Below are 26,887 nucleotides of genomic sequence, written 5' to 3' on the forward strand. Positions count from 1 at the left end.
GAGTAATATTTCTAAAGCAACAGATTCTGTAAAGGATAGGTCCACTTTAAAGGGTGATTTCCCTCAAAACAGGTATGTCAGTCATGGCTGGATGCTAAAAAGTGGCCCAGTGATTTCATATATCCTCCCCGTCTAATGCTATTATGGATCCTCGCTCCTCCTAATGCAATCTGGATAATGTAGAATGATTCAAAAAATCCAACAAGGTGAGCAAGAGCTCCCCAAGGGAGGAGCTCAGGCCCAGAGTCACCACCTGAGTCAGCGAGCAATGTAAGAAGGTGATGACAAATATCCAAAGCTGAAATATCGTTAAGTTGTCACACAACCGACAGCGAGTCTTATATCTTCCTCTATGTTCAGAAGATATGGAAGGTTTAATCCAGGAATATAAGATCTCCTGCCAAAACCTCTTTCATCCATGCCCTTTCTTGTACAACAGTAGCGTGGAAGTCCCGAGATTCTGCAGGGACTGGACGTTGTCTTCTTAATCCTTGACAGCTGTTCACTGTTCCCCAGCTTATTACTCCAACCTGTAGTGGTAAAAAAGAGGGAAATATTAGATATGTTATAGTGAAATAGCTTCCTGTGTCATGTGATAGTTTCATTAAAAACTAAGGCTAGAATGCTAGAAACCCAGCAAAAGAGAAAATAGTGATGGTTTCATGTTTCCTGAACTACCATGTAGTGAGTCCTCTAAAAAAAAACCTGCATCCCCTTCACCCAACTGTTTTAATGATGAATTAAGCTCCAAGGAGGCCAGAAGAGGTAAAAGAAATAAGGAAAAGTAATGGCAACTGGAAACTTGTAATTGGTGCTGCCCTCTCTAACCTTACCATACTAGGCACCACTGTCGGGACAAGGTCATCCAGTGCCCAGGTGGAAGATGCCAAAGTGCAATGCTCCCCCAACCTGGGTGAAGCCGGGGGCATGATTAATAGCACACACAGCATACTGCACCATGCCGAAATGCATGTAACATATGGGTTTAATAGCAGTGCACTCAGTGACAAAGTGATGAAGAAAGAAATGACCCAGCATCAGTGTGAGGAAAAAATGTGCCAAAGCTTTTTTTTGTTTTTTTAAATGCTCCTGTGTGTGTGGCATCAGTGGAAGGAAAAATGCCCTCGCATCAGTGATGTCAACGGAAGGACACAAACGCACACTCTGTACCTCATGTGGATATATAACAGTAGAGGGATAATGTAGAGACAGCTGGTTGATCAAACAAGGTTGTATCTTCTCTGGGAACAGTATAATTAAAGGAGAACTATGAGGTGAGTGATTTTCAGTCATCCTCATAGTTCGAGCCGACATGTGACAATGAAACTGTCACACGTCGGATCAATAGATCGGGAAGTGAGCGAACACATACTGTCGCTCGCTCACTTCTCGATCTATCTATGCAGAGAGCCGTGACTGTCATTGACGGCTCTCGGCAGGGATTCCCCCCTCTCCTCCCCACTATGATCCTCCAGCGCTGACTGGCGGAACGTACGGGGGAGGGGGCGGGTACAGCTGGCTCTGCCTCTAGATAGGCAGAGCCAGCTGTCAATCACGCAGCTGGGTGGATCTCGAACATAATGTCGGGATCCGTCCCGGCTGCGGCGGTCTCAGTAGTAGCTCGCGGTATACTGAGATTTGGGTCAGGGGAGGACGCTAGTTTATGTCCTTCTGTGACCCTGGGGAGAACTATGGGGAAAAGCACTGACCCAATAGTTCTCCTTTAAAAGAGTTCACATTTAGCTACGCTAAATCAGTGTTGTCTTCCTGAGATCAATGGTCGCTTTGAAAAGCTAGGAAATGGCCAACTGGCTGTATGCACAGGTGGTGCTTTGGGAATGTCGGTGCCAGACTCGAGAAGATAAAATGTATTTAAGACTGTTCTCAGAGACAGAATAGAGCTGAACTTAAAATTATGACTACTGTTTATAAGCTTCAAAGAGACTTCAGCTGCAATCCAATCACTGGCATGAGAAAGATATAATTGTGTTCTTTGGACCAATCGTGGATTCCTCATGTGATGTGGTAGGATAAAGATGGATAGGCAGAAGCCATCAGGAGAAGTTCACTGAGGAACTGTGACTGGGACATAGGACAACACTAAGCCACCACAAGAAGCCATTTTCCTTAGAACTCTTAATTGCTAGACATGTGCGATTCGTTTCGTTCCGAAACGTTCATTAGCGGTAGTTCGTTCGAAGGTTCGTTTCTTATTCGTTTCGTTCGTTCGTTGCAGCAAAGTGACATTAGAGAAGGAGAAAAAAACAAATAGACTTTCACACCCGAACCCAAAAAAATGAAATAACACAAAATCGGAATCAAAACGAAACTGAACACATTTTTTGCCAGTGCACATGTCTAATAATTGCCATGAAGTCCTATTCAACACAGAATTTGTAGACCAGCAACAACCAAAGCTAAGTGACTTTTTAGTGTATCCTCCTATAGAAACCATTGGACGTGCTAGAGAAGGGTATAATGCATGCATGTGTATGTTCGTATGGTAGCAGTCTGTATTTTGTATTGTTTTCCCTGTAACAAAGTAGTTTGTGCACATATTATTTTTGCATAGTAAAAGTACATCAAATACTACTTCTGGGTCAGTTTCCTTGGTTTTACTGAAAGGATCCGATAAACAAATAGCTGTAAAAGTTTGCAAAGCAAAACAGAAGGAAAACAATTCCCCCCATTTTTGCTTTTTAGTGTCACCCCTGACGCATCACTAAAAGGCAAAAATGCCCCAACATCAGTGGTATCATTGATGTTGCATCAGTGTCACTGAGGACAAAATGCCATGTCGTTGGTGGGAGAAAAAAAATGTTGTTGCTTCAGTGTCATTGGGAGGAAAAGTGTTGCTGTGTTTGTGGTACCAGTCGTCGGTAGGACACTGAGGGTGGTATGAGGCTCTGTGGGGATTTGAGAGGAAGAGGAGAGCCCTGGGGCTGATTTGCTCATTACCCTTTGTATACTTACATTCAGAGACCTCCTTCTTCCTATTAGAGGAATTAGAGAGCAGAATCCTCCCATCTGATGCTATCGCGATCCCCATTCTGCACTTCATTCTCCACCTGGTTCAATTAATGGACTGACAGCAGCATCACTCCTGTTATTCCGGCAGCTGGAGAATGCAGTGCTGGCGAGCTCACAGCAACCCTCCTGTACATAAAGCAGCTGCACCCGGGGCAGCTGCTCCTCCTGCCCCACCACCCTTGTGCCGGCCTTGATAGGCACTGGACCATAAATGTTTATTGTTTACTATTTTTTGGACACTGGTTTCGAAAAGTGTAAATAAAAATGTTAATTTCCCTGAGTGCCAATGGTACATATCCACCTCTTCAGCCTTGAGCCTCTGCATATTCTGGTAAATAGGTTGTCCCTTTACATCTAGTTATTACCAGGAATTATGCAGGAGGCTAAGAGGCAGTAATTAGTTCCCTGTCTGCACACAGGCTAGGACAAGAATTAGGGGAAGGGTTCAGACTAGGCTTAGGGCTGTTATTAGGAAACTAGGCCCTTTACAACCAGCTTTACTAAGGTTATTTTTATTAGATTTGTTGTAGATCTCCTTTAAAGGAAAGGGAAAAGGGAGGAAAATAAAGGAAAAGGTTTTATGATAATTCTTATTTAAGGGAAAGGAAATGTAAGGAAACATAGGGAAAGGTATGAAAAAGAGGAACAAAAAGTTTTGATAGAATCTCCTAAGAGAGCAAAGTAGAAATGAAAAAGGGAGAAAAAAAGAGAAAAAGGAAAATAGAGCATAGTTCTATATTAAATGAAAGGTATGGGAAAGACTAATGGATAGTAAAGGAATGTAAAGGAGAGGATAGGGAAGAAAATGAGAGAAGAAAGGAGAGGAGCGGAAAAGAGAAGGGGAAAAATAGAGAGAAATTGAGAAGGAAAAAAAGGACAGTGGAGGAAAGGAGGAGAAAAGAAGAAAGCAAAGGAGAGGAGAATATGGAGAAATATGGAGGAGGACAGAAATAGAACGGAAAGAAATGAGAGAAAAGGAGAAGAAGGGCACAGGAGAATAAATGGAAGAAGAGGAAAGAAAAGAGGGCCGGAAGGGAGGAAAAAAATGAAAAAGGAAAGGAATGGAAAAGGAAAAATGAGAGGAAAAGGAAAAGGAAGGAAAAAGAAACAGAGAAAGGGATAGGAGAAAGGTAGGGAAGATGGAAAGAAAAAAAATGAAAGAAGTAATGATAAAATACAAAAAACAAACAAACAATGCGTGGGCAATAGATAAAGTTTGCTTAAAAGTGAGGCAAAGTTAAGCAATACATGTTGCAAAGCTGCACTGGCAATCCACTAATCATAATTAAAAGCTAGGTTATCTCACCTGAATATAACGTTTTTTATGTTCTATAATAAGAGGACCACCAGAATCTCCTGCAAGAGATAAAAATAAGAATAAATAAACTGGTGATAAGTAAGCAGAGTGTGTTAATATAATGACAGTGAAATGGGTACGTTACCAGCCATATCCAATAGTAAATACAATCAATGTGCATTCCTATTAATACATTTTGGATGAACCGAAAGCAATAATTTAGAATTCACTCTGATGAACACCAAGATAAGTTGTAATGGGCTGCTATGGGTTACTGTACTTAGCACTCTTTAAGGCATGTCTACACCAAAAGTAAAATATCAGTTTTGATTAGAGTTAGCAGTTAAAGGTATTCCATCAGCATAGAAATAAGGGGGCTTCCCCTTTTGACTCATTTTAAAAGGTGCAAGAACCAGGCCTATATGCTAATCCATGATTTGCTACTTTGTGGGCCAATCCTGGCACCCGATATACATATCCCTGTTCTAAGTTAATGACTTAATAGAGAGGTAGGGATCAGGATAAAAGCTCTGACCACTGCACCATTAATAAAGGTACAGTTATTGAGATATATCACTTCTTTTGTCTGACAATCAATGTAACGTCTGGGGAACCAAATGCGCCCATTTGGCAGTTAAATCTGTTGACCCTGGTATATCTTGGGACATTGATTACATGAGTTACACCTTCAAGTTCTGGTATCTTGATTTGTGTACCCACTCATAGTTCTATTGTAGTGACTATGGGCAGGGCCGGATTTCCCACAAGGCCAACCAAGCCTTGGGGCAGCAGGGGTGTGGGATTCCTATCTGATGCCTGGCACATGCATTTCTGTGCACCGGGCGGGTACGGTAGTTGTTTTCTTTGGGTAAGCAGAGCTAAATGTACAGCGGGGAAGCCTCCGCTTGTTTTGTCCAAGTGATCTCGGTGATATCGCTAAGATCACTTGCATGCAGCCTGCAGGTCTGCCATTCTCCATGGAAGGGGGGGGGGGGGGGGGCGCATTGAGTAACCTGGCCTTGGGGCAGCAGAGAGAGTAAATCCAGCCCTCACTATGGGTTAGATGATCTTTTAATGTTTGTGATTGTCTATAGCAGGGGTGCCCATTAGGTAGATTGCGATCAACTCACTGACCTGTGTCCTGTCCTCCCGCGGTGCTCGTGTGGCTGAATGTGTCAGATGCCGCAGACGGGAAGGAGAGAGAAGAGGAGACTTGGGAAGCTGCTGCAGTGGAGGTAAGAAAAGACAGACAGGAGAGAGACAGCAGAGAAAGTGAGAAAAGAGACAGCAGAGAGAGAGGAGACAGCAGAGAAAGTGAGAGAAGAGACAGCAGAGAGAGAGAAGAGACAGCAGAGAAAGTGAGAGAAGAGACAGCAGAGAGAGAGAAGAGACAGCAGAGAGAGAGGAGAGAAGCAGGCACATTAATGCATGCGTTCCGGTCCAGGGCGATCTGCAAAAATGCAACATTTTTGCAGATCGCCCTGGACCGGAACACAGGCACTAGTGTGCCTGCATTCCTGGTGCGGCGATTGCACTGGGGGCGTGCCTGCGGTGCCATTGACTTCAATGCACTGCCACGCTCCTACCCGCCCCTGAATGCAGGTGTTTTTTCGTTGGTAGATCTCATTGAGCTCGTCATTTGATAAGTAGATCTCCAGATGAAAAATTGTGGGCGCCCCTGTTCTATAGACTATTTTGGGTTTGTCCCTATTTAGGAATGAAGTTATCATCAGTTGGAAGGTGCCAGTGTTTGCCTACTAAGTTTCTAACTAGATGATGCTGCCTTGAAAATCTGATGATTTAATGGTACCCATAAAGCTCCAACTCGTATCTATTTTTTGGTTTATTGCTAATTTATGGGGGTTTGCTGCTATTTTTCTTGGTAGTTCATCACCACTGCACTTTAAGTCAAAGTTAGCAATGTCAGCTACGTGGCACTGTTTCGTCCTGGCAAATTGTTGGGTAAACATGCAAGCACAAGAAATAAATCTTTATAACAATGGCCTAGCAATGATTACCTTTGCATGTCTGGGGATCCACTTCTGGGTCTATTCCTCCGGTGCACAGGAAATTGTCAGTTACAACATCTTTAATATCTGCCACATCTTTAAAATCTTTTACTTTCTTGGCATCTGCAAGGCAGCCTAGTCTCTGTAAAGGAGTAATGAGTCGATTAGGACAGAAAGAGAGAAAATCAGAGAAACCGACTGTTGTTGTTAGTCCTTCCGTAGCACACTATGGGGTCTATTCACTAAGCTGCCGTAAGCAACCGAGCGAACGACCGACCTGAAGTGAAGTGAGCGGAACACTGTTCGGCTATTCACTTCAGGCTTGTACGGCTGATTTCAGCCGTACATCGGCTTGCTTCACATGGCTTTGGGTCGGTCGAACATGCTCAGCATGTCCGGCCGACCCGAAGTGCAGGAGGAGTTCGACTCAGCCGATCCAACATCTGGATCAGCTAAGCCGAACCTCCGGCAGGCTACTCGCTGCTGTTCGGCCTATTCTTATAGATGACGAACAGCAGTGAGTGAATAGCCGAATGCCGCTGAGCGGCATTTGGCTCGGCTGTTCTGCTCGGTCACTCAGAGGGACCAAGCAGAACAGAAAAAGAGTTAAAAAAGGTAAAAAAAATAAATAGAAAACGATTGTGCGGAGCTAGAAGTGACAGCTAGCTCCGCCCAATAGTTTCCTATTGTCCGGCGGCTCTGCTGCCGTAAAAAAAAAACTCTCCCGGGCGCTCTGTGAGCCTCCAGCTCCCGTCTGCCCAGGAGAGAAACACTGATGTGTCTTTTTTTTTCTTTATTCTGACACAGAGCGATGTCAGAATAGAAAAATAAATAAATACATGTTTCCCATTGAAATGCATTGGTACATTACTATTGGCTATAGAATAGACCCCTATGGAATACAAACGGGAAAACCGGGAGCCTTTGGTCTGAGGGCCAACTACAACCAGCTGTGAAAAACCATAATTGTTTGTGTTTTTGGACAACACCCAAACAATATATATCGTGACAGCAGCAGTGAAAAAAAGAGGGACCCCCAAATGTTCCTCCAATCAAAAAAATTTATATATGTGTACACCACGCGTCCAAAAAACTCCCCGTATATAACAAAGTAAGGGATTACTTATAACGATAATCTTTAAGGTAATGTATTCACATCAACAGCCTGCTATTGCAATTTGAAATAGCTAATAGCAATCAAGCTACTGATTCCCCTGCTTTCTGTTTTGTTTCTTTATTCTGACAGCGGGCACTGTCAAAAAACCTCAATAGGGCAGGCAGCACAATGGCTGCCAGCTTCTGACAACTCAACTGATCGAGGGATGCCGGTGAGATAGCGGCACCCACTGTGCAAATTTCGGCCTGTTCTTCCAGAACCAGCTGAAATTTGCACAATGGTTATTATCGGTAATATGGGTCACTTTGACCGATAACCGATAGCAGCAATGAGGCAAGCTCACGTGCCAGCAGAGAGGACCCCTCGTGTCAGCAGTGGCATGTGTACCGTAGGTTCGCCATCGCTGCCCTAGACCTAAGCAGGTTAAAATATTTCAGAGACTGCAGTGGTGCTCTCATGTGATGCTGACTGTAAAAAAACATGAATCTGGCACCTTTTGGTGTCTCTCATCTAAGCACAGTACATTCTTCCCCATCACAGGCGTACTTTACAGCTGAGCTATACCCTAAAACAAAAAAATGTATGATTCCAGTTTACCAGTCCTTAGATGTTTGTTTAATCTTTTCTTGAAAAATGTATTATAGGAAAACAACAGAACACTGACATGACCCCGAGATGCAAGCACGGTGTAGAAAAACACTGATCATTCTAAAGTCAGATCTAGATAGTGGGATTACAGATTGCAGCACTCCGGACCTTGTTCCCTTGCTTTATCTGTACATCCATCTGGTCAAATTCATTTTTCTTTACTTCCGAAATAAACAATGCTTTCACCAGATCTTCAGAGAGTAGCAGCTTTTCTAGGGGGAAAAAATACAAAATGTGGCCATTCAGCTGTCTGTATCATTTCCAGTGGGATAACATTGAGTATCTAAAGCCAATACTTCTACGGGGAAATGTTATTCATAGTTAACAGCAAAACTTCTGTATAAATTGGAAGTTTACAGAGAAAACTGCTATTTCCCCCTTCCTAATTGTGCTACTAAAAGTACACAGGCAAGAGAGTTTTTCAAGCATTATGGAAGTTGTGGCTTCAGAGGGCCTTCTTATAATTTATATACTCATTAAATAGTGTGAAAGGTGATGGGAGTTAAAGAGGAACTTTACCCAGATCTTCAAAATAACAAGAAAGGCGCCTTTAGAAATGTTTAGTAAAGGCAATGTACAAAACAGATACTTCTAGACAGTGGCAAAACCAGAGTTATTGGCACCTGGGGCAGAGCAAAATTGTGCGCCCCCACCCCGGTGATATGTGGGGGGTGTACAGATACAATGAGGGCATGCTAAGACTTGTCGCTCCCTGGGTGATATGTGGGGGGTGTACAGGGACAATGAGGGCATGCTATGACTTGTCGCTCCCTGGGTGATATGTGGGGGGTGTACAGGGACAATGAGGGCATGCTATGACTTGTCGCTCCCTGGGTGATATGTGGGGGGTGTACAGGGACAATGAGGGCATGCTAAGACTTGTCGCTCCCTGTGTGATATGTGGGTGGTGTACAGGGACCATGAGGGCATGCTGGGACTTGTATTTCCATGACTAGTCCCTCATTGTCCTTGTACACTTCTTACATATTACCCGGGGAACTACAAGTCACAGCATGTCCTCATTGTCCATATACCCCCCCCTCCCCCCCCATATATCACTGTTCCCTTGGTGATATGTGGGTGGTGTACAGGGACCATGAGGACATGCTGGGACTTGTAGTTCCCCGGGTAATATGTAAGAAGTGTACAAGGACAATGAGGGACTAGTCATGGAAATACAAGTCCCAGCATGCTCTCATTGTCCCTGTACACTCCCCACATATCTCACCAAGGGAACAGTGATATATGGGGGGGGAGGGGGGGGTATATGGACAATGAGGACATGCTGTGACTTGTAGTTCCCCGGGTAATATGTAAGAAGTGTACAGGGACAATGAGGGACTAGTCATGGAAATACAAGTCCCAGTATGCTCTCATTGTCCCTGTACACTTCCCACATATCACGCAGGGAACAATATCACCCACCTGACCTGACAGTACTAGTAATACAATGCCCAGGGCTGTCCCTAATATTAATCGGGACCTGGGCAAGATTTTGCTGATTTGCCCCCCGAACCCTCCTGCCTCCATCACCTGTCCCCCACACTTTCCGACCCAGATGCGCCAATAAAATGTTTTCCAGATAGAGTACGAATACCAATACCAGTTACGGATACTTTTTTTTAGTGTCATGAAACAGTTTTTCTAAAACCAATCAGAATAATAATTTTAGAATAGTGGTGGAGGGCCAGGGCCCAATCCCAGCTGCAAACTCTGCGACCCTGGTAGTTCTGCCACCGACTCCAAGCTGTAGAGGGACTACAAATCTCAGCAATATGTTATACAGTAAAATACCAACAACTACAGAGGACTACAAATCACAGCAATACATTATACAGCAATGCAGAATGGCACTGGCTATAAAGGTCTACAAATCTCGATTATACATTATACAGCAATGCAGAATAGCATGGAGCCGCCTTTCTGGCCAATCAGGAAGCTGGGCGCTGTGTAATGACGCGGTGCCCGGCTTCCTTCATGCCCGGGAAGCCAGCTCCATGCTCCTTCGTCAGGAGGTGATGAGGGAGCATGAAGCCGACTTCCCGACCAATCAGAAAGCCAGGCGCTGCGTCATTACACGGTACCTGGCTTCCTGATTGGCCAGCTTCCGACCAATCAGGAAGCCGGGCAACGCATTATGACACGCTCCCCGACTTCCTGGTTGGGCGGGAAGCCGCTCCATGCTCTCTAATAAGAGAGCATGGAGCCGGCTTTACGGCCAATCAGGAAGCCGGGCAGCGTGGCATGACAAGTATCGGGCTAGGCATCGGAGCATTTGGGCGAGTACGGCACTGATACCGATACAGGTGTCTGTGATCATGTGGACGTACCACTGACCATGTTGTCCTGCAACATGGAAACATTAGCTGTCCCAACCTGCCATTGAGACGCTGCGCATGGGGGTGACTAGGACACAATTTTTGCTTCCTCTCCATTAGCTGTGCAATAGACAGCTGTCTGGTCAGGTGAGGTTAGGAGACTTACAGCAAGGTTCTCAGCATGGTCCAATGCTGTCTCCAGGGGCGTATCTGCCGCGAGGCAAACAAGGCGTTTGCCTGGAGCGGCAGATACTCTCTTCACCGCCTGATGTGCCATAAGGTAAGCCCCTCAAACCCCTTGCCAGACTTCCTTTCTACTTTCACTTGAGGCTGCAGATGTTGCAGTGGATGCAGATGCAGAGTCTTGTAGGATGGGAGGGGAGGTGAAAAGTGGGGAATGGGGAGGAGTGCAAGCCCTTTGCGGCCAACCAGTATCAATGAGTAGCTGCTGTCTTTGTGGTGCAGATTCATGTGTCTCTCTCCTCATGTATGTGGGGCTGCAAAACACAATGCTGCTGTGGCAATAGATGTGTGACTGCTGAGCTATGTGGCGTGGCCGTGGGGGAAGCAGAGGCCTGTACCCATGGGGCAGTAACATAGGGTGGATTAGGATGGCTGTCCCCTTCAGACCTCTGCAAATTGTCACTGGACGAAATCCTGCTTTACTGCTGTTCTGTCTTTTCCTCACTTTTTCCTCCTGTACAATCTCTGGCACCCAGGTATGGTCTGCCACACTGTCATTCCCACCCTGCTCATTGCTGGAGCTGGGCATTAAGCTGAAGCGGGAGGAACATTTTAGCCAATTGCTGCTCCCGGCCTGATGTACTCTCCCTCTAAGCTCCTGTTGATCCCTTCCTCAGTATCGGATAACATGAATTCTTGCACATCCTCCTGTGACAAGTTACTCATGGCCTGCTAAATCAAATCAGCTGACTCCTCCATGCCAGTTTCTGGAGCTATGGCGGGATTAGAAGTAGATGAGGAGAAGGAAAATTATCAAATAAGCAGCTCTTAGCTAGCTGCTCTGTGCCTGGGAGGGGGAAGATGAGGAAGGCTTGGTGAGCCAGTCAAATACCTTCTCTGCATGCTCTGGCTGCATAGCATGCCCACTACCTTTTAAATGTAAGCAATACAAATGGAAAGGGTATAGTTCAAAGTGTTAATAGCATGTTGATTGGGGAACCAGGAAAGGCAAAATATAAGCAGATTACGATTTTCTTTTTCCATCACACTTTTCAAACCTACCTTGTTCACTGCAAGGCCCCTCCTTGTCCCGTTGTTTCAATGCCCAGGATGTTCCAGATGTGCATGGAAGACAGATAGGCCTGTCAAAAGAAAATCATTTTGAAATGCTTCACTTGTTTTTTTTTTTATTGGAAACATTTGCCCATTTTCCATCATTTTCACTATTTATTGTAAAAAATTGTTTTTCTTCATATTTCTTTTAGTATTTCTAGATAGCACACAATTGAATTTATTATAGCAGTATTTACCTTAAAATAACTTCCAATATGACAGGCAATAATAATCCTTATATGGCAAGCATCTCCTCACTTGTTATTCCATATTTGTGTTATTGTATCAGAGATAGAGATTTGTGTGTTAGACAATAGGGGGAGCTCTTGCCAGCTCAGTGCAATCATTCTGTCTGTTTATCAACAACTGTTGAGAAATCAGCCACAGAGGGAACAGGGGAATTTATCAAAACTGGAGGAGACTAAATCTGGAGCAACCAATCAGCTTCTCTCTTCAGTTTGTTCAGTTAAGATTTGAACTTTGTTCATGGAGCTTCCTGTATTACCACCAGGCACTACTGCTCTCTCTTTTACCGCACATTGTAACACGCCGTGATAAAGTGTATTATTATTATTATTATTATTATACAGGATTTATAGAGCGCCAATAGTTTGCACAGCGCTTTACAATATAAGGAAGACATTACAGTCACAATACAATTTAAGACAAGATGGTAAGGAGGGCCATGCCCGTGAGGGCTTTCAATCTAAAAGGGAGGGGCAAGTGATACATGAGGAGGTAGCTGTGCGGGGATGATTGTTTGAGAAAGTGATTGTTCAGTGGTTAGGTTGAGGTGGGATAGGCTTCCCTGAAGAGATGAGTCTTAAGGGATCGCCTAAAGGCAGTCAGTGTATGACTGCATCAACATATTTCAACACGCACCAATGCGGTGTACACATGGCTCTGTGGCTCTGATGTTACCACAATGTCAAGGTGTGCAACCAACATCCTGACTTTTAGGGGGTTATTCACACAGCTGCCGAAGGCCGCCGAGTGAATGACCCAGCAGAAATGAAGTGAGCCGAACAACGTTCGGCTATTCACTACAGCTCAGTACGGATGATTTCAGCCGTACATCGGCTGCCTTCGGCTGCACTTCGGTCAGCCGAACATGCTCTGCATGTTCGGCTGAGGCGAAGTGCAGAAGGACTTCGACTCAGCCGATCCATCATCTGGATTGGCTGAGCTGAAGGTCCGGCAGCACACTCACTGCGGTTCACCCCTATACACATAGGGGCTGACTGGCAGTGAGTGAATAGCCGAGTGCCGCCAAGTGGCATTCGGCTCGGCTATTATGCTCGGTACCTCTGTGGTACCAAGCAGAATAGAAAATCAATGAAAATGTGCACAGAAAGCTACCAGTTCACAGGAGCAATAGGTATTTCTTTCTTGATTGTACAGTACAGGACACAGTTGTTAGGACTTATAAACTCTTGCAGCAAGACTTCAGTTTTTGACTATTATCCTTGGTGTTGGACCTCTCTTCTCTCCTAAAGGAAGATTTTACTACTACTGCATAGAAATACTCCAGTCAACAAAATTATTGCACTATAGCCACTGTGGCTCCTTCCCTAGCAACTTTTAGATCGGTGCCTCCTTAGGCAGCCCTGGAGATCGTACCCGGACCCTGCTATTAGAAGATGTTGGGCAAGCGGTCACCTCGGCACGCAGTGCAATGTGTGAGATCAACTGCAGGGTGCTCTAGACATGTATGCCCGTGGGTTCTCAGCCAGAAAAACCCTGTCTCTGAAGACCCCTTGAGGTGTATGCCCACTGGAATGGGTGAAGACTGGATGGATGCCCGTTGCTCCCCCCTGGCATTTTATGGCCATGGTAAGTTCAAGTACTGAGTGCCAAAGTCGCAGCCAACAAGCCTGTACTGCACTAAGCCCCTTAGAGCCAGCCACAACAGTCTTAAATGCTGTGTCACAACCATGCTCTGTACTGCTATGCATATTGTTCTCCCCAGCGTATATCTACAGTGAGGCAGCCATTTATTAAAATCTGGCACCCATACCTGGCTGGCTGGAGGTCTTCCGTGCCACTGTGCCTGCGTGCCCTCACTGATCGATTTGCGCATGTCAGACACCATCTTGAGGACACAGTATTGTGTACAGGCACCTGGCTTCCATCTACCGCATGGCACGATCTCCTCACTCTCCTGGGTACCCTGCTGCCTTTTGGTGCTTGTCAAAGATGGCATAACCCCTGCCTCTCTGCCGTAGTCATGAGTACACCTATTGTGGACCCACTCACCTCTGTTAATGGTGGTTCACAGACACAAGGGTGTTTTGCCAGCGCACAGCCTACCAACGGCTCTGAGAGGATTAGCAATGCCTCCCACATGGGCCAAAAGTTATTAAGCAATGCATTTGCCCCTTCTGATTCACCCTCCACAGCTGAGACCTCCATTACCCATTTAGGGGTTGCCCTCTCTTCATATATGAGCAAGGAGAAATTTTTGGTCACTGGCTGATTTACTGGCCAAGATTTTGGTCCTTATGGAGTCCTCAGAACGTAGGGTCCATTTCAGATTCCACCCTAGAAGGTACATCCTTCCCCAAGGAGAAGGATGGGGAAATGGAGGAGGAAGCGGAAGATGCTTTTTCAGGTTCTGTAGATTCAGGGCAAGAAGGCACTAATTCAGCTGCTATATCTTTCAAGTCTGGGGAGACAGTCTCAGTTTCCCGCCTCATAAGAAGGCTAGAACAACTGCTGGAAATGCTTGGGAATTTTAGGCTCTACTCCCACCACGTTTCATGACCTCCAATTAATCCTCCTCTCTGGCAAGGTGAAAGGATCTTTAGGCTGCCCTGCAGCAATTGCTTACCCTGGGGGGGGTCATTGTTCCCGTTCCTTCTGTGGGAAGATTCCAGCTTTCTTACTCAAACTTGTTTACATTTCTAAAGGCAACAGGGAGCATTTGCCCCATCTTGGACCTAAAAAGTCTTAACAAATTCCTTCAGGTCCAGAAATGGAATATGCCAGGTCTGTTAGCACATCTCTGCAGCAAAGGGAGTGCTTAGCGTTTGTGGACCTCAAGGATGTTTACTCACACATCCACATTTTCCCGCATCATGAACACTACCTGTGGTTTACAGTGGGCAAGCAATACTTCCAGTATGTTGCTCCTCCCTTTGGCCTATGCACAGCACCTCAGGTCTTCACGAAAATGTTAGCACCTGTTCTTGCTCTGCTCTGAACTTAAGGTGTCCACATTGTGGGGTACCTGGACAACCTCCTTTTGAGGGTGTGAAGGATGAGAGTGCCACCAATATATAGTAAGTCTAGTATATATTTCTAAGTCTGGATAAAAAATCAGTAGTTAAAGTCAACGTATTTCAAGGGCTCACAACTTCTTCTGTGCCCTGCCCTGTAAAATGAAACTGCAGGTAAGTAAAAAATCCTATTTTTTTCTATTTTTTGCCCCTATCACACAGATATAATAAAACACTTTCTATAGCATATTCGACAGACCACAAAGAAACAAATAAGAAAAAAACATTGTTTAGATTTACATAGACATACACATTTCATTCTCTACAAACAAAAGACGATACCTGACTTTTGAAGAAAACTCAATCTTTTGGGTTAGTTCGACAAGAGCCAAATCATAATCAAAGGACTTAGGAACATTCTTATCTTTCTTGCCGATGGGGTTATATTTTGGATGGCGGTAGAGGTTTTTGACTTTCTTTCCACTTCCTCCTGCAGAGGGTAAGCATGGGACATCTGATGAGAATATGACTTCTTCCAGCAGAACTGACACCATCAGTATAGAAATATAGGAGCTGCCACTACTAACTTGTTTGTGAATGTACGGGTTCTGATGCCAATGTCTTTTACCTACCTTCATTGCTTGTTGTACAAGCATGCAGACAGTGAAGACCAAATGCCTGATATAAAGATTGTTGCTCTGTATGCTAAGTTAGAACAATGGCCTTGTAGCATGTATCTTCAAAAATAAGTCAGCACTAGCAAAACCTAAATTTCTCTCCTGACTGGTTCCTTTGAGGCCAAGTTCTAATACACCATAAACACCATAACATTTTAAATTACAGAAAGAGCCATGGGTTTCTTCCAGAATTCCAGACAGAAAAAACATTTTTAGACACACAGGTTGGCTAGAAATTATATACTGTACATAGTATTACCACTGGCCACGATGGGCCTACATTCCTCTCACTGACTACCAATGACTGGGCTACATTCCTCCCACTGCTCACCAATGATGGGGCTGCATTCCTCCTACTGACCCTCAGTGATGGGGCACCATTTTGACAAACAATGTTGGGGCTACATTCCTCCCACTGCCAAGAAATGATGGGGCACCATGTCTCCCACTTATCACTAATACTGGAGTATTTATTATTCCTGCTGATGCGGGGGCATATATTACTTCCACTGACCACTGATATCTGGGCATTTATTACTTCCACAGACCACTGACCTTGTGACTTTTATTACTTCCACTGAGCACTGAAAAAGGGCCCCAGTGATCCTACTGATCACTGGGGCATTTAGGCCTCATTCACACACAACGCAAGTAAAATTGTATATTGCGTATATACGCGTCTATGCGCGTATATACGAGCGTCTATGCGTGTATATACGAGCCTATTTGCATTCCCAGAATGCATCATTCCTAATGGAAATGTTAATGAACTGTACGCATATACGCGCGTATACAAGCGCCAACATGCGTATGCGTGTAAAATACGCAGAAATACACTGCCTGGACGCATCTCGGTTCCATTCTGTTTTTGTGCATATATACGCTACGCAAATATACGGCTCCATACGCGGCTATGTGTTTGGAGCCATTTATTTGGTACAATACGCATGTATGCGCGTATATGCGCGGCAGTGTGAATGAGGCCTTACTGTGTAACAATATACATATATGAAAGTGAGATTATATTTCCTAATTCAGATGATATTTTTTATAATGGGGTCAATAGTTAGACAAATATTCACGATTTAGAATCTGAAAAGACATTTCAAGCCTGGCAATTGAAGGAACTAACACCTAACTGCCAACAAGATTACTTAGAGAGTGTATTTGAAGACAGATCATTTACTAGACATGTGCACGGAATAAAACATTTTTTCGGATGAAACAAATGAAAACTAAAAACATTTTCATTTGTTTCGTCAAAAGACACAACATTTCATGCTGTTTCGGATTTGGAGACGACAAGCCTCCAAATCCAAAACCGCACATTGAGACGGCAGAACGCGAGGCGGCCATATCGGCCATTGGCACATTCTGTGCATATGCGCCACCATCTTGGAGGCGGAGTGCATGACGTCACATGACACCACACGTACACGCCATCGAGCAACGTCATATGCATGTTTGGCTGCCATCTTGGTGTTTATCTTGTTCCTCAAGTGGTAGCCAATGGTATTGCAGTGATAACTGTTTCACAGCACTGTTCTAACTGCCCAAAGTAAGCTCTCTCCTAAGTCCTCCACCACCAAATAGGTGCCCAGGTTAGCAAATAGCCGTGGGTGTGATTAGCTTGATATACCACTTTTACTAATTGGAGAAAGGTCCTTTTCTGTTCCTGACTGTTCCCCATGTGTACAATGCCAGTTCCATAAAGACATAGTTTGTTGAGTCTCAGAGGAACTAGAGTGTTATGCACAGAGCTGTAGCCTTAGTTCTAATGGACACCTTTTGGATGTGTAGCCCCCATCACCTTCAGTGATGTGGCTACTAGACATTTAGTGATAGTCAGGGCTGTAGTCAGCCTGGCTGGATTTAAAGTGGCAATTATCTGGTTAATTCCAGGTGTCTGGCATTGACTGTACCCTCCTGGGTGGAGTGTGACTCTGTCATATTGTGGGACAGTCAATGAGAGGCACTGTAGTGTATGTACAGTACAGCAGCCAATGACTGAGTTTCTCTCTCAGCCAGTGGTACATGCTGGGACAGGGTAGATATACTGGAGGGATTTGCCATGTGCTCAGACAAGCCGGAACCAGCCATGGAATAGGGCTGGGTGCTGTTCAGCCTGGCCCCTAGGCTAGGCCTGAGGCCTGGGGGTGGGCACAAGCTGGAGTGAGGGAAAGGTTTCCCTGAGGCCTCCAACATGGAGGAGGCCTGTGATGCTTATAGGGGAAGAGAACCAGTACCAATGCTGGCTCTTGAAGTACCTTGGAACTAAGAGGACTTCAGGAGCATGGTCGGTGTCTTTCCTGTTTGGGGATCTGTATCCATCCTGCTTAGCTGCTGCATCAGTTGCTGTCCGCTGCCTCCCAAGTAGATCTACACTGATATGCCAACCAGGTCTGGTGAGTCTGGAGCTCTTGTCAGTTTCCCCTGGAAACCTAGAAACCCTATAACCTCTCTCCCCAGTGAAGATGTGCAATAAGCCGTTACTTCTCATTTTACTACTGGAGTGGACATCAGTTTATCAGTTTGTGGGCACCAGAAGAAGGGCGGTTAGTGCAAATGGGTGGGCAGCTGAAGAACATACCATACACAGACTACAGATGAACTGGGCATTCACCGGCTCCTTCGGGGGTGAGCACTACAGATGAATTGGAAAGCTGGTTGTGAGCCAGGTCTTCTCTTTCAACACCAGTACCTGACCTCACAAATGCTCTTTTGGCTGAATGGGCACAAATTCCCATAGACATATTCTAGAATCTTGTGGAAAGTCTTCCCAGAAGGGTGGAGCCTATTATAGTCGCACAGGGGGTACTAACTCTATATTATTGCCCATGGTTTTGGAATGGGATATACAATAAGCTAATATACTGTAGGTGTGATGGTCAGGTGTCCACAAACCTTTAACTATATATTTGTTTTCGTTGATGGATTTATAGGAGATTGAACACTCAGACATAAAAATGTGTGGCCAGATTTTGAGGGCAGGGTGGGCACTGTAGTGAGGTGCTTTAGATGACTTATGTGTCTGCTATAATTGTTGGTTAAGCTGCAAACTGCAGCATCCTCTGAGCTAAGGAACCCCCAAAAAATATAGATTACTTTTTTCCTACAAATTGAGCTTCCAAAAAAGGAGACTTTGTAACTGAAGTTCTCCTTTAATTATTCTGTACATAATGTCACCACCCTGGCAGCTTCTGTAGCATCACTCACCAATGTCCACATTGACAGTGTGTGGTTCGTCTTCCAAGTGGAAGCAGTGAGCAGCAGTTAGAATGAAGTTCTTGGATATAACGGATCCTTTACAGTTCTCCACTCCTCCTGGCCGCTGAAAGAATAAAATGGTCAGAGTGAGTGGCCTCTTATAACACCTTCTTAATGATGCCTATATCATGGCTACTTTGGACACATGATCAATGTTATCCAACAGATTGGGGCTGTGATCCAGTGAGAGAGTTGACTGCTTCTCCTGATCCTAAAGAGACAGGCCGCCAGGAAAAAGCTGCTGGACGGTGGCCTGAGAGGGGGAAATTTTTCTGGTCTTTGTGGGACCCAGAGACCTACTACATGGGTGAGAGGCCTCTTGGCCACTGACTTTCCCTGTTTGCCTTGGGATAGTGTTGCCACTTTTTCTGGGATTACCTTGGACTCCTTTTCTTTGGGCGCACCCGTTCCCCATTTGGGATTACAAACATAGGATGACAGGCCCAAACACTGACAGGACTGGGTTTAGCACTACTGGCCAATAGGGTGACCAGGGACTTTGTCTTCTATAGTCCATCCATATAACAGGACTGTTATTAAGTTGCGGTTTTATCTGTTGTGTTTTAATCCTGTTGTTGTTGTTGCTTTAAACAAATTTCCTTTATTTTCCTTAGAATTTAATTTTTTTTAAAAGCCAATTGAAACCCACAAAGTGTGTTGTTAGCCTTGGGTCAGTTCTGGGCGAGTCATCATCGGAGCAGGAAAGTAGAATTTGATTAACACAGTGGCTCCTTCGGGGGTGAGCGCTACACATATACTATCCTATTCATAACAATGATCACTGGACAAAAAAAGGTTTACATGGGCCCTGCCTGACACAACATGTCTGTGGTTACCCGGCATTGCTTGTCTGTGCCAGAAATTAGTGGTCCCTACTTACAGTGACTGTAAGTTTAACAATCCATGGATATTTTTCCTGTACTTCATTTGAGTAGTCCTTGGAGAGGCCGCACATCTCAAATGCCTCTGCTTCATCTAAAAATCCAGGAAGAAAAAAAAAAAGAAAGAAAGAAGACGAAGAAAGAGAGTAGAGAAAAAAAAGAAGAAAAATAAAGTAGAGAACAAAGAAAAAAGAAGACGAAGAAGGAAAAAGGAGAAGAGGAAACATTATATTAAGAACAATGTGGCCTAAACACAGATTAGCAAAGCTATTTTCTTCATGAATAGATGGTTTAGATCAGGGGTGCCCACAAGGTCGATCGCGATCTACCAGTCGATCGAGTAGCGATCACTGGTAGATCGCCATGACCTCTCCTCCCGCCGCTTCTCTGGATCCCCGCTGCTCTCCCCAGTGGGGATCCGAGAAGGAGTGAAGGAAACGGCAGCGGGGGAGGGCGGAGCCGCTGTCACAGAACTAATGCAGAGCGGTGAGGAGAGAGAGACGCTCGGCCAGGATCTGACAGCCGGCGCCTCTCTCTCCCCTCACTGCTGGTCCGTTCTGTCACAGCGGCTCCCCCCCCCCCCCCCGGCTCGTCGTATCCCCCGCTGCGTCTGCCCGGGAGAAACTTTAATTCTCACACTCTAGTGTTGCCTCCCAGCAAGGCCCACCTTGAGCTGGTCATTGGTCCTCCTTATCCCTAACTAGGTTATGGAGATGCAGAGATGGGAAGTGTTCTGTAGTACAGTACAGAAAACAATTTCTGGTAGGATCACTAGGTGAAAAAGGGGAGGGGGGGGGGAAGCCTGAAAAAACAACTAATGCAGTCAGCACACAAACAAATGCTATAATTAATCATCTGCAGCAGTTTATGCAGTTATCTCTTGGGACCACTCTTTTGTGGACCATCTGTAATTTCCTGGATATCTGGCAACCGTGCATGGGCAAATGGTGAAGTGAAATATGGTGTCATCTTCTAAGTTAGGGAGAATAATATAGCAGGGGCTCAGGCTAAAACAGAGGCTAAGGGTACAAAGATGTACATAGTTTCATTATGTAATGATGACTGACAGATAATGTTACTGTGGGGGGTTACAATGTTGCAAATGCTGCTGGTATGATTATGCTCGTAGAAAATATTATAATAACACTAAGGGGGTTATTCACGAAGGCAGCTGAGTGAATAACCGAACTGTAGTGAAGCCGAACAACGTTCGGCTATTCAATACGGCTCAGTACGGCTGATTTCAGTGCTGCCTTCGGCTGCACTTCGGTCAGCCGAACATGCTCTTCAACATCTGGATCGGCTGAGCCGAACCCCCCGACAGATCACTCGCCCCTATTCACATATATATACATACTGTATATACACATGCATTTGGCTCGGCTATTCTGCTTGGTACCTCTGTGGTACCGAGCAGAATAGCAAATAGTGAAAAAAAGTCGGAAAAAAAACAAGTTAAAAAAATTATTTTAAACCGTGAATAAATGGAAGAATTAAAAAATAAATAAAGATTTTTTTAAAAAGAAAGAAAAAATTAAATCAAAATAATAATTAAAAAAAAAAACAATTGGACTGAACCGAAGGGCTCCCGACAACCGAAGCTAGCTGAAGGATCAGCCGCAGCTATGGCTGGATACTTCGGCAGCTTTGTGAATAGACCTGTCAATATTGTATGATGGAAGAGCATATTTTATACATTTACTGGAGGGCTATTATAGTACTGGTGGATAGTGCTCTCTTTAAAACAGTATCCACGTTTCAGTCATGCCCTTAATATCATAATATGTGTTTACAGCTGAAGCTTTTATTAGGTGTGATATTTATCACACTCAGAGGGTTGGCTTCTGAGCTGTAAGTCAAGATTTGCATATAGAGCACCTCCCCCTGTATTTGCACTACATGTACAATTAACATGTTCATCAGTGCTTTGTCTTTTTACAAATGCTGCAAGTACAGATAAACACCTGTTGATCTTCTAGAAATCCAGTGAACTCCTAACTTCCTGAAGATGGCTGACCGCCACACTCCTCCTCATCTATAACATAGGGGGAGCTGCTCTGTAGTCCAGCAGGGGAGCAGAGGCAGAGCTGACAACACTGCTTTGGATTTCAGAGCAGCAAGGGCAGAGTTGTCATCTATCAACAGAAAGTTAGGAGAGCACTGAATGTTTGGCAGGATCAACAGGTACTGTATTTTTCTGCACATGTAGAATTTTTAAAGAAACAAAACATATTGTACTTGTAACATATTAACCAAATCACATTCAAAGCAATTTCTGAATTTTTGCTCCCACATCTGAATTTTTGCCTAGAAAACTGCTTAAAACTCCCAACAATTAGATATTTTCTGAACACAGAGGCCCTGTAGAATTTAAATATTTTAGTTGCAATTTTGTATGTTGCACAATATTTGCGCAAATGTTTATCAAATCTATATTTCTCACACTAACAAACAGAATATAATAGCCATTTTTTGGTACAATATAAAAGGAGGGGTTGTGTTGGGTAAATAGATATCAAACATGTCAAACCTTAAAATAGGCAACGCTGTAACAGAACAAGTACTGTGAGAGCTGCTGCGCATGCATGTGTGAGACGTTTTCATGCCAACATTGCTCATAATCGTGCGCATGCATGCGGACAAGGATGCCCACTGTTTGCACGCAACGCTGCACACGCAGATTGGCGTGCACGTGTTTGCTCCTGTATCTGACTCGGCTTGATCCTCTGACTCTGCTGCTCTCCTCCTGCCCCTGACCTCAGACTGTTCCACTACTGTGCCTCTTGTCTGCTGATTTGGTGCCTCTTATCCCGCACAGCTTGACCCCGGCTTGTCTTGATCCAGCTTCTGCCTTCAAATTCTGCACTGCACTGCTCGCTATTTACTGACCTGCGTCTGCCCTGACTCCGCTTACCCACTAATGCACCCGCCCACTGCTGCTGTCAATCAGCAGACTGGGACCTGAAGTTTTCTACCAGGTCCTCTTCTGGTGATTGAAAGCAGCAGAAGGTGGGTGCAATAGCTAGTTTCCTAAAAAAAAATAGCCAATAGGAATCTAGCTATGTATTCCTATGCCTTTTTTTTCTTTCTTCTGACTGACGGTCGGGCCTCGGCTCCCGATGTCAGAAAAGAAAAAAAAAGAATACTAACAAAAAACAAACAAAAAAAAACCTGCAGATAGCAAAGAAGCTATTGCTTACTGTGCTATCTGCCATCATTTCAAGGGTGTGCTCTCCCCCAAAGCCCCCCCTCTGCGGAAGGGGGGGGGGGGGAGAGGGCACCTCCCTGAAATGAGAGGGACAACTCCCTGAAATTGCTTCTTTCAGGTTGGGATCCCTGTGTATGGCGGTCCTGAAGTGATTAAAGACACAAGGTTGAGAAAAGCTGCACGTGTTGTGGAGATGTACTGAATATGTTTTTACCAGACTTACACCATAAAAAGATCTCGTGTACCTACTTATAGGTAGTTTTGGCACTTTTTGTTGCTTTATAACATGATAATGTAAGTAGTGATTCCCTTCCTATACTTTTTATTATCCAGATGATTAAGAGAAAAACTTACTGATTATCTTATCAAAGGACTTCTTTAGATCGTCTATAGATTCCATCTTGAAGACATGCTTCTCTCCATCCTTTTTGGAGGCAATATCATTGATCTCGTCCTCGCTGACATCATCCCCCAAGCCAAACACATAAATATCTATGCATGAGAAGGGAAAACTGAACTCATTAAAAGGGCTGTCAAATCATTATTCATTTTGTATTGCACTTTGTCAGCAAATTATGAAAACACTCTCAGTGGGGTGCCAATGGTTTAAGCAGAACCCCGGCCATTTTCTTTTTTTAGTTTTGGTAAAATGTGGAAAGATTTAATTCTCTGTCTGGTCTTATTCACTGGGGAGATCCACTCTCTGTATACGTCAAATGACTATTGCCACTGAAACACAAAGCCATGGGGAAAAATCTACAATTTTACAGTGGTCACCGGATTAGGAAATGAGGGGAAATCTTCCAGTGGGGACACCTCTTCCAGTGGGGAATTTACCTCACAAAGAAGACATTTTTAATTACTTTCAGCTATGTCTCTGGGACAGTAAGTGAAGGGTAATTCCCCCGATGGGGACCCAAACTGGAAAAAAAACTTGGCAGAACCTATACTCAATATGAATCTAATAAAAAAAGATTGGCTGGAGTTCTACTCTAACACAGTGGTTATAGCTAAGTGTTTTTCTATACATTTGTTCTAGTGTTCCATGCCTGTGAATAACATGACTTATTTGTTGCTAAATGCCAGTAATAGTAAGTGATATTTTGTACCCTAATAGAGCAATTGCCTGTTGATACGGTGAGTCAAAAATTATCAGCACTCCGGTTATATTAAAATGTCTGTTGTCTTATCAGCGCTTTCCGTTCAAGGCTCCCCAGTCACTGCAGTGCAGGTGTGAACATGTTAGTTCATTTGTAACTGCAGTGTGAGAAAAAATGGATGCCCCACTTGTGCTTTGCGCGAAAGAAGAGCAGTGTGCAGTGATACATTTTTTTGTGGTCCAAGGGTGTGCCTGGTGCCGTTATTTATCAAAGACTTTGTGTGCAGTATGCAGAAAGTGTTTTGTCACGAAGAAGTGTGTATGAATGGATAGAGAAGTTCAAGGAAAGTCGCACAAGTGTTAGCCATCAAGAAGGCGCCGGATGCCCTTCTTCTTCTCAAAACTTCATTTTGCGGTGTTAAAGCATCCTTCCTATAATCCTGATCTTGCTCCATCGGACTTGCACCTGTTTGGTCCCCTGAAAGCAGTCCTACGAGGACGAAGATTCACCTCTGATGAAGAAGTGAAGACAGCAGTGCATTCGTGGCTGGCAGTTCAGCCTAAAACATTTTGTAATGAGGGAATACGAAAGCTTGTTGACAGATGGACAAAGTGTACCAAAAAGCAAGGAGATTATGTTGAAAAATTATGTATTTGTTTTTTCTCAAAGTTGATTAAAATAAATTCTACAGCCAGAGTGCGGATAGTTTTTGACTCACCCTCGTAGTTCAACAACTGATCAAAGGTAATTGTGGGGTGGTGCGATTGTCAGACTCCTGTAGCATGACCCTTAAGGTGCCCATACACTTTACACCCCCCGCAAGAATTTTGTCTTGCGAGGGTTGTAATATAATTAAAAAAACGTACGATCTGCCCATCTTGGACAGGCAGATCGTACTTGCGATCATCGCAAGCCCGCCCCCGAGGGGCGGGCTTCCGATGACTGCAATGCTGAACGAGCAGTATGCGCGTGCGCACACCGGCACGTTCGGCAGTTATCTCTCGATCACGCTAAAAACCAGCCGAAAATCGTACGATTCTCAGCTGGTTTTCCAACATGCTTGAAATACAAAAGTCGTGCGACCGTACAGTAGAAACACTGGTTTTTATTAAAAAAAAATTATATTTAAACATTTTGTCCATTCAGGGCATTTTCTCAAAAGTTACTAATTATTTGCCTACATAGATAGAATGAATACAGGATCAGGCATTATTAATAATAATAATTGCTAAAATTAGCTCAGTTTTCAGACTGCATGTGCTGATCTTTGTCCTGAATTAGAAAGCCCATCAGATACCAGCTGTCTAAAAGCACATCCTCCATTGTTAAGTGACAGACAGGTGCACAGCTTTGAACAATTATGTTATATTCCTGGTTTACTACAGGAGCATGTAGGTTGTAGCTGGGCCCTCCAGATATCCACCAGGTCATAGGGTCCTGCTTAGGATGCATTATGGATCATCTGGCTCCGATTTGGGTGCTTCTGTTTTCCTTACAAATCATTGTGTCCTGAAAAGTTGTACCAATCTAATGAACCTGTAATGTCAGATGGCAGCCATTTAGACCCAACCATCTCTGTGTATTCCATTTACAGGGTCTCATTAAAAGGCCTGAGTTATGCTTGTCAGATTCCATTACAGCTAGGATGACACATACCCAGTTTATCTTCTCGAACGTCCTTCCTGATTCCCAGAAACTCTCTGATCTTGTTTACTTCCACAGATGGGTCTCCACCCATATTATGTTTTCCTAAGGAGTTAAGAAAAAATGGTTATTCTTCTGTGGCGGCAGAGGCTCTGAAAAGGCCACTGGCGGAACTACCAGCATTGCAGCGGTCGCAATTGCGACCAGGCCCTGGCATTGCGTCTGTTGGGGGGGGGGGCCCAGAGAGGAAGAAGAGGGCCCACCCCGAGATAGTGCAGCTACTTCCCCGCTGCTCTGCCACCCGCAGCATGTACGGGCGGCTGTGCGGGGATGGAGAGACTGTTACTTGCCCAGTACTGGGCAAGGCACTGCCAGGCAGCACATTCTGCTGTGTGTGGACCCTCTCCTCTTAGTCCCACCCCCTGTCCGCCAAGACACGGAAGAAAGTCCTGCAGGAGAGGTAAGGTAAGTCTGGACCAGGAAGTGGGGCGCGGGGAAAGTGGGGGGAGCTGGTGGTATACTGCATTGCTGTTTTTTATTATTATGTATTGCTGGGACTTGTAGTCCTGCATAGCTGGTGGTATTCTGCATTGCTGTATAATGATTATGCAGCAATGCAGAATAGCACCAGCCATGCAAGACTACAAGTCCCAGAAATACATAATATTTTTAAGTAGGGATGCACCAGTCATTGCCAATACTGGGCATTTTCACGAGTACTCGTACTTGTGAAAATGCCCCGATACTAAACACAGATACCAGTGTTCTGTCGAGAACCCCGCCATAGTCGAATTTGCCAACCTCAGCATCTGCGCTTGTTGCGCACAGGCCAGTATTATCGGGGAAACCGGGATTTATTGACAAAGTATTTTGTTTAAATCGTTAAGTGTGACTGTTAATAATATTCCATCCATCATTCACTGCCATCCATCATTTACTGCCATCCATCATTTACTGCCATCCATCATTCCATGGATGGCATATTATTAACAGTCACAATTAACAATTACAAACTACAGTAATTCTTTGTAAATAAATGCCGGTTTCCTCGTTAATCCCGTCTGTGCGCAAACGCAGATACTGGGTCTATGTTCTCGTCAGAGAACACCGGCACTAAATTTTTAAACTGAAGTGGCTTGCTGGGGACCTCGGCAGCCTTCCTGTTAACCACACAGTA

At 44.5% G+C, this 26,887-nt stretch overlaps 1 protein-coding gene across 1 annotated transcript in view; it reads right to left on the reverse strand.

The window, feature by feature from the left end:
- Positions 1 to 236: 236 nt before the first annotated feature.
- The window catches only part of LOC108786506 (complement factor B-like), a 52,010-nt gene continuing 25,359 nt past the window's right edge, over positions 237 to 26,887 (reverse strand). The window contains exons 9-18 of the mRNA XM_018555824.1: positions 25,723 to 25,815; positions 23,321 to 23,458; positions 19,758 to 19,852; positions 18,827 to 18,941; positions 15,276 to 15,423; positions 11,665 to 11,744; positions 8,210 to 8,313; positions 6,346 to 6,478; positions 4,337 to 4,386; positions 237 to 530 (exon numbers count right to left, since the gene is read on the reverse strand). Of these exons, the coding sequence (XP_018411326.1) occupies positions 375 to 530; positions 4,337 to 4,386; positions 6,346 to 6,478; positions 8,210 to 8,313; positions 11,665 to 11,744; positions 15,276 to 15,423; positions 18,827 to 18,941; positions 19,758 to 19,852; positions 23,321 to 23,458; positions 25,723 to 25,815 (1,112 nt within the window). The 3' untranslated portion in view covers positions 237 to 374. The remainder of the gene's footprint in view (positions 531 to 4,336; positions 4,387 to 6,345; positions 6,479 to 8,209; positions 8,314 to 11,664; positions 11,745 to 15,275; positions 15,424 to 18,826; positions 18,942 to 19,757; positions 19,853 to 23,320; positions 23,459 to 25,722; positions 25,816 to 26,887) is intronic.

This window comes from Nanorana parkeri, unplaced genomic scaffold (assembly GCF_000935625.1).
Source record: "Nanorana parkeri isolate BGI_ZX_2015 unplaced genomic scaffold, ASM93562v1 scaffold215, whole genome shotgun sequence".
Taxonomy (NCBI): domain Eukaryota; kingdom Metazoa; phylum Chordata; class Amphibia; order Anura; family Dicroglossidae; genus Nanorana; species Nanorana parkeri.